At 42.7% G+C, this 8589-nt stretch overlaps 1 protein-coding gene across 1 annotated transcript; it reads right to left on the reverse strand.

Moving 5' to 3' along the window:
* Positions 1–5940: 5940 nt before the first annotated feature.
* On the reverse strand, positions 5941–7976 carry LOC137001490 (uncharacterized). The gene is made up of 2 exons (XM_067360437.1): positions 7190–7976; positions 5941–7107 (listed from the first exon to the last, which is right to left on the reverse strand). The coding sequence occupies exons 1-2, from the start codon at positions 7279–7281 to the stop codon at positions 6531–6533; spliced, it is 669 nt and encodes a 222-aa protein (XP_067216538.1). The 5' UTR covers positions 7282–7976; the 3' UTR covers positions 5941–6530.
* Positions 7977–8589: the final 613 nt, after the last annotated feature.

Consider the following 8589-nt stretch of genomic DNA (forward strand, 5'->3'; position numbering starts at 1 on the left):
GTACACGTTTTCGAAACGTACACCGTTCGGACTTTCCAGCAGACTAATCATTACATTGGTTTTACCGCAATTCGAGGGACCGCAAATGATACCGCGTATCGTGTTTGGCAGCATTTTACCGTGTCTGCACGCCTTCTCACAAACCCCTTGCCCACTCTTATCATCCATGTTTTTCACACGGATCGTGTACGCTTGTTGTACAAATTTCATTTTTTACCAGACTCTTTCTCATCCTTGTTATTACGCGACGAGTGCGCGGTATCGGATGTCGGAAAGAGCGGTGCTCGGATATTTGTCGCTAGATCTAAAATATCTCTATTTCCATACATGATTCGGACATTATCCTGAAAAAAAAAAAAAAAAAATATTGTTTCAAACACACGATTAGCGATACACGTTTGCGACATTCACCTCCTTCCGTTCCTTCTTATTATCCCGGTTATTCATTGTACTTTATCGTCCGACAAACTTTGATATTCTACTGGTTAATGATCGATACGCGCCTCCTATTTATAGGTCAGCGCTGTCGAAACACACCTCAGTTGGAAATATGATTTACACGCGATACGTTAGAATTCGCGCTCTATGAAACGATACAAGGGTGCCGGTTTACTGAACAGTGTGATAAATCGACTACCGTTGGAGCTGCATATACCCGGCTACCAATTTTGCGGGCCGGGGACTCGTCTGCGGAAACGACTCGCGCGAGGGGATCGAGGTATCAATCCGTTGGACGCGGCGTGTCGCGATCACGACATCGCGTACTCGCAAAACCGCGAATCAGCGGACCGCCACGCAGCCGATCGCGTTCTCGCCGATAAAGCGCGGGTGCGGATCACCGCTGCGGACGCGACTCTCGGTGAGAGGGCTGCTGCTACCGCCGTATGGGCTGCTATGAAAGCAAAGACGAAATTGGGGATGGGTATGACAAAGAGAAAGAAGAAGAAGACCAAGAGGAGAACGCTTCCGACGGCGAAACGCGGTGGTATGTTACCGTTGTTACCGCTCTTGGGAGTCATCGGTTCGCTTGCCGGTGGAGCGGCGGGTGTTGCAAAGGCGCTGAACGACTCTAAGGCCGCGCGACGACAACTCGAAGAGACGAAACGTCACAATAAAGCTATGGAAGGACGAGGGATTTATCTCGCTCCGTACAAGCGGGGCAAAGGATTGAAGAAAAAAAAAAAAACGTCGTAAAAACGATAGAGATGCCCGCGGGTGCCACCACCAATCTACAATTGTTACAAATAGCGAAGCGTATGCGAATACCGTATTTCCGAGGTGTCTACATGCGTAACGCTTTACCCGACAAGATACATAAAAATGAGAGCGGTATCGTGAATTTGGACGATGTCGACGGGCCGGGCACGCATTGGGTGGCGTACGCCAAGAGAGGCGATCGCGCCGTATACTTTGACAGCTTTGGCAATTTGCAACCGCCGAAGGAGCTTACACGCTACCTCGGAGACACCGATACAACGATAACGTACAATCGCACGGTCCACCAGACGTACGATCAAACGATCTGTGGACAATTGTGTCTCCTGTTCCTCCAGAAAATAGATATAAAAATCGATCAGCCATCGATCGACATCAGTCGTCGATGGAATCTCGGCAATGTCGCTGACGCTCACTCTAAGCGGTAAAAGCAGCGTTCTCACGGTGGATTATTTTCCACCGATAGACTTGAGCGATGGGGACTACGAGTTCGGCCTAACCACGATGGAGACCTACAACACGATTCCGAACGTGACGGTAGCGAACGATAAATTTTATTTCGACGACAATGACGAAGAAATTACAATTCCCGAAGGATCGTACGAATTGGACGCCATTGCTTCTTATCTGAAACGCGCGATACTGCAAAAACGAGGAAAAAGTGAAGAGCAAGATTATCCATTGTCACTTCGTCCCAACGTTAATACCATGAAGAGTGAAATCATGTGCGCTTTTCGAATAAATTTCGCCAAACCGAATACCATCGGACCGCTGTTTGGATTTTCGACGGGTCGTATACTGGAACCGAGAAAGTTGCACGAATCAGATTCCTCGGTAAACATCGTCAACGTAAACATTATTCGAGTGGAATGCAGCATAACCACGGGTGCGTACGCCAACGACAGGTCGGTGCACACGATACACGAATTTTCACCGAACGTACCTCCGGGATATAAAGTCTCGGAAACACCGGCGCAAATCATTTACCTTCCGGTCATCGCGAGGAGCGTTACCGATATCACCTTGCGTGTGGTGGATCAAGACGGACGATTGATCGATTTTCGCGGAGAGGAGATTACCATCAGACTGCACTTGCGGCGACGTGGTGCGAGGAAATGCTCGTGTTGAACGAACAGCGAGTGATTGAGAGAACAACGAAAATTGGGAAAACATCACCATTCAAGAGGCTCAGTACGACGAACGTAAACTTTTTAAAATCGTTGGGATTCGTTGTGAGAAACGTTTAAAGAGATGGATATACTCGACATCGCTGACGAGCCCGTCTTCGACGAGCGTATCGTGAAATATGAGATGCACACGTGCAATCCGTACGCTAACACGACGTTGGGACACAGCGATGAGATACGAATACCGATACAGCAACAGGATTTGTACACGTTACCGTGTGAGAGTTTTCTCTACGTTGAAGGAAAACTCGTTACTCCTGCCGGTGAGAATAGAGATAACGTGTGTATAATGGGAAATAATTGTGTCGCGTTCATGTTTGATGAAATGCGATACGAGCTCGACGGAGTTGAAATCGATCGTAACAGAAACGTTGGAATAACGAGCACGATCAAAAACTATGTATCGCTGACGACGGAGAAGAGCAAGACGCTGAAATACGCATCGTGGAATCCGGATGGAAATCCGTTGCTCGATGGAAACTTTAATTTTTGCGTTCCGCTCAATACTCTTTTAGGATTCTGCGAGGACTACAAACGGATTGTAATCAACGCTCGTCACGAACTTGTATTGATACGATCGCGCAACGATAATAATTCTCTCGTTGGACGAGTCGGTACGAATCCAACGATCGAACTACTCAAGATACAGTGGCGAATGCCGCATGTATCTCTGAGCGAAGTCAACAAGCTGTCTCTTCTTCGAACTTTGGAAAGCGGAAGATATCTGAGCGTGTGCTTCCGTTCGTGGGATCTGTACGAGTTTCCTCTGCTGCAGAATACAACGAAGCATTCCTGGGCGGTCAAAGCCGCAACGCAATTGGAAAAACCGCGATACGTAATCTTTGCTCTCCAAACCGGTCGAAAAAACGTACTGTCTGAAAACGCTACGTAATTTGACGCTTGTAAACTCACCAATGTGAGACTGCATCTGAATTCAGATTTTTATCCGTACGACGACATGAATTTGGATTTCGACAAGAGTCGATACGCTATATTGTACAACATGTATGCGCGTTTCCGCAAAGCCTATTATGGACAGGACGATACGTATTTGGACATCGATGAATTCTCGAAAGCCGGTCCGTTCGTAGTCATAGATTGTTCGCGACAAAACGACTCTGTCAAGAGCGCCACCGTTGACGTGCCAATAGAATTTGATTGTAAGGAAAATATACCGGCCAACACCACCGCCTATTGTTTCATTATACACGATCGAATGGTCGAATATAATCCACTGAACAACATTGTGCGCAGACTCGTGTGAAAAGTTATAAATTAGACGTGTGTGAATGGGAACGTCAGTTTTCCGACGGTCGACGACGATGTCGAACGTACCAATTTTCGTCGACTTGCAAGGTTACGCGTTCAACAACATTTTTATCGTGAAAGAGGTAGCGGTACTTCGAGATGGCGAAACGCTATCTCATTACGTATTTCGTGAACACGTACCGTGGTATCTGTTGACGAAATCGGAAAAATCGCTGGCGTGTTGGTTATACGGATACACCACCACGGCTTCCGATGGGAAGATGGACACGTCTCGTACAGTCAGATGAAAAGTCTTATCAACAATGCCATTGGTACGGAACCGCCTCTGATATACGTGAAAGGACTCGAGAAGAAAATGTGGCTGTGCGAGATTTTGGAAGATGATGTAGAGATCGAAACGATCGATGTGGATTACGAAGATATCGCACGCCTGACGAACTTGGATGTAATCGGAACTTTGCGTTGTGGATATCACACGAGACATTGCGCTATGCGGAATGTTTGCAAATTGTACAAGTGGTGGTGGTTTGAGCGTAACAAACGTGTAAAACAACCATGATTTATTCTAATAAAATGATGTATATCACACTCGTATGACTTTTATTCCACCTTTTACCCGTTACATAATCCACCATGTAATATGACCTATCGCTTATATCGTACATCTTTCAGACATTTATTGAACGTATATTGAACGTCTATCGAACACCTATCGAACTACTTTTAACATCTATAGAACGTATATCGAACGCCTTTCGTACATCTTTGAACGTCTATCGTACGTCTTTGAACGTCTATCGTACATCTATTGTACGTCTTTGAACGTCTCTCGTACGTCTATCGAACGTCTGTTGTACGTCTTTGAACGTCTTTGAACGTCTCTCGTACGTCTATCGAACGTCTATTGTACGTCTTTGAACGTCTCTCGTACGTCTATCGAACGTCTATTGTACATCTTTTAACGTTTATTACTACAGCGAAATTGACGTTTTTGCGTCGAGCTGTATATAAGGTGTGCGGAAGAGAGTAATTTATCAGTTCAAAGTGTGCACGCGGCGGAGAAAAAAAGTATAGAAAATGGAGCGTGATCAGAATAGAAAAAATTCCGAATACGCGAAGTGTAAGGATTGCGGAGTGTACCACAAGCCGATAGCTGTGGTCGAGCCTCGTCCGAGGACGACTCAAGCGCCTCCCCCCGTTCCCCCTCGTAATCGTGAAAGGCGCTAGAGACTCAGTTGAAACAATTTTTAACATTTATCATACATTAATTTAACTTATCATGATTGTAATACATCCTTGTAAGATAAGTATTCACGTGTGTCGTACGTATCTTTTGTTTTTGCAGCAGTAGTTTGTAAATAATAGTAATACATCCTCGTGAGAGAAGAATTTCATGGGTGTCAAACTCATTATATGGAGTCGCTATGATATCTCTTATGAGATTTGTTTATGCCGCGGTAGTTTATACTAAATCTATCGACTGATATTCGGTTACTCGGGAGAAGAATTATGTTTCAAAATTATAAATTTGGAGTATGTTTGAAAAGATAACCCCCGTAGAGCGGTCACATAGATTTGCACCACATCTAAGGGACGTACTATAAAAATGTGTCGAAGGCTGGGATCGTCACAAGTCCACTCAAGCCATTTGAAATACGTAATACCGTCGCGAGTTAAAATGGCTGCACTTTACACTATTGAAATTCATGAAATCAGTGAATTGTTAATAAGTTTTATGGACCGGGTGAATGTGCTGCGCACATCAATATATCGCTTCGAAGACGTTGCACAAGAGGTGCAACAACAGGTACCCTATCCATTCAGAGTTGATTATGATATCCATGAAAATGGAAATGGTGTGATGTTGGTGTCAATGTAAGTATTGCTAGCTAATATTATGTATGAAATAATTACTTTCTATTCTTATATATATTTTGCTTACAGGCAGCATATACGGGAGGATCTCGTAATAGCCTTAAGGCAGGTTGAAATTTTAAATACACAGTTTCAACAAATGGAAAGCGATGCAGCGCGCACCGCTGAAGTATTGAGAGCGGTGAGAGAGGCGCTTTCTGCGGACGATGTTCAACCGTAAGTATTACATTCGATAAGTATCACACTTAATATTTTCAGATTATTAATAGAATTTTTCTGTTTCAGATGATGGTCCCACAATTTTTTTTTTTTTATTATATTATTATAGTTTTTATTATATTATTACAGTTTTTTTTTTTTTTTTTTATTATTATAGTTTTTATTTTATTTCACACACACACACACACACACACACACACACACACACACACACACACACACACACACACACATATGTATAGTACACACTTTTTAAATAAATATTATATTTTTTTATAAATATATTATTGTATTTTTTTTTTGCCTCCTCCTATCCTTGTGTTATACTATATTATAATATTATATACTACTTGAAATTAATTTTTTTAATAAATGTTATATTTTTTTTTTTGCCTTATCCCATCCTTGTGTTATACTATATTATAATATTATATACTACTTGAAATTAATTTTTTAATAAATGTTATATTTAATAATATTATATTTAATTATATTATATTTAATTATTAACTTTATAATTATTTGTTACAATTAGAAGGGAAAAATGATAGTCACCGGTTCGCTCGTTTCCTTCTATCATGTAGTGTAACATGACGCGCGCGCTTATCTCGCAGTAGGATAGGTCAGTGAATATGATGTGGTACAGGAAAGATGGTATAATAAAAATTAATTTAATGTTAAATAATATTTATTAAACAGATACATCTAATAAATACATTATGATAGTGAAAATATTTTAACAATAAAGCATGTGATATGCTAGAATTACTGCGATCCAAAGATCTGAGCTAACAGCTCACAATCGATTATATCATTCTTATCGAACGATTCGCTCTCACGTATCACCGCGATGGGGTCCTTCGCACCGTTCGCGATTTTTCGAAAGTGTGCGAACTTGGTGTCGACCATACCAGTGACGTTGTTCAACGATTGAGCGATATGATCCACACAATACTCGAGAGCGATTATGTTACATACGGTGTTGTGTGACATTACTAAACACACTGTTGATGTTTCCAGACGCAGTACTTTTAGATTGTTTATCTTTCCAAACCGTAGCGTGACATGTTCGATGGTTTGAGACGGTGCTTCGTTCGCATCATTGTTAAAGAAATGGTGGATGGCGTGTCGTTGGTCCAGGACGATCTTCCACATGTTGTATGTAAAATGTATCTCTTTGCCATGGTTGTCACCGAGAGCGATTTCTATGTGGCTCGGCGTAGAAACATTGATTCCAATATCCAGATATTTATAACCGGTTTTTGTCAACGGGTATCTTCTAGCTAAAATTCTGGGAGGCGTGATCATGCTTCCATCGATACTTGTCGAATTACTTTTATTTCTGTGGATAAAAGCTTGTATAAGTTTGAAATGTAACAATAGCAGTAAGTTTAAAAGTGTAAATAGTAATAGAGTCAACTTACACGTTGGGTGAGAATTTCCGCTTCTTCGCATCCACACCTTGCTGTTTGTCAGCCGGATTACTCATAGTTGTCTGTTGTACGGTAGAAAACATCGTTGCTATAATTCAGATGAAGCGTTGCAGCGATGTAGTGATTGTCCAAATGGTTTCGGATAACTGATGGTTCCTATTTTTTTTCCGCGAGCTTTTTATACCCGCTCGTCGCACACGACACTAATTAAAAATATCGATGATGTCACGCAAATTGAAATCTGGCAACATGGCGCCTAAAAGTGGCTGCCTAAGGGCCTATGATCTAAAAATAGCGATGATGTCACGCTAAAACCTGCACGAACCTGCAAAGGATATAAACAATTCTCGGAACTATAAATCATTTTTGTATAAACAATCCTTATCTCTCTATGACTCATGCTTATATAAACAATCCTTATCTTATCTTTTCCAGGAATTTATGTAATCCGATACCTTCCCCGCACCTCCCCCTCACCTCCCTTGTCACCCCCTCCACTCCAAAAGTGCTGACGCAGTGTAATCCGATACCCTTTGTATAAACAATCCTTATCTCTATATGACTCATGTTTATATAAACAATCCTTATCTTATCTCTTCCAGGAATCCTTATCTCTTCCAGGAATTTATGTAATCCGATACCTTCCCCTCTCCCCCGCACCTCCCTCGTCACCCCCTCCACGCCGAAATTACCCCCTCCCCTCATAAACAATGACGTCATTACCCCCTCCCCTCAACCTCTTCCCCCTGTAATCCGATACCTTCCCCTCTCCCCCGCACCTTCCTCGTCACCCCCTCCACGCCGAAATTACCCCCTCCCCTCCAAAACGATGACGTCATTACCCCCTCTCCTTCAAAACGATGACGTCATTACCCCCTCCCCTCCAAAACGATGACGTCATTACCCCCTCCCCTCCAAAACGATGACGTCATTACCCCCTCCCCTCCAAAACGATGACGTCATTACCCCCTCCCCCTCAACCTCTTCCCCCCCTTCACCCGCGCACCCCCTGAGATGCCTGAGTTAGAACCGGCATAGCTATACTACTGAAGCTTTTAGCCAGTTGTTCTTCTTTCATGAGACGAGGCAGCAGATTAGCTAATTTTTGTTCGTTTCTTGGTACTGAATCCCAAGCTGATATTACAGAACGAAAACTTGCTGGTAACGAATGCAGAATCTTCGTAATTATTGTTGTTTCATCTTGTTTATGGCCAACGTCTTCAAGTTGTCGAGCCATCTGTTCAACGTTACTGACGTGTTCCGACACCGTCATTTTATTTGGATCCATCTTATACTCGAAGAATCTTGCTAACAACAGATGCACGCTTGTTTCGTTCTTTTGCTCGTACAGAGCCTCAAGTCTCGTCCAGATTTCGTTTGAGGTTCTACAA

Source organism: Linepithema humile, chromosome 8, assembly GCF_040581485.1.
Source record: "Linepithema humile isolate Giens D197 chromosome 8, Lhum_UNIL_v1.0, whole genome shotgun sequence".
Lineage (NCBI taxonomy): Eukaryota > Metazoa > Arthropoda > Insecta > Hymenoptera > Formicidae > Linepithema > Linepithema humile.

Bases quoted from the DNA above. Each gene is read 5' to 3' on its own strand.
- LOC137001490 (XM_067360437.1), bottom strand. From the start codon at position 7,281: ATGTTTTCTACCGTACAACAGACAACTATGAGTAATCCGGCTGACAAA. The intron at 7,108-7,189 runs GTAAGTTGACTC...TTTTATCCACAG, and splicing joins CGGAAATTCTCACCCAACGT to AAATAAAAGTAATTCGACAA.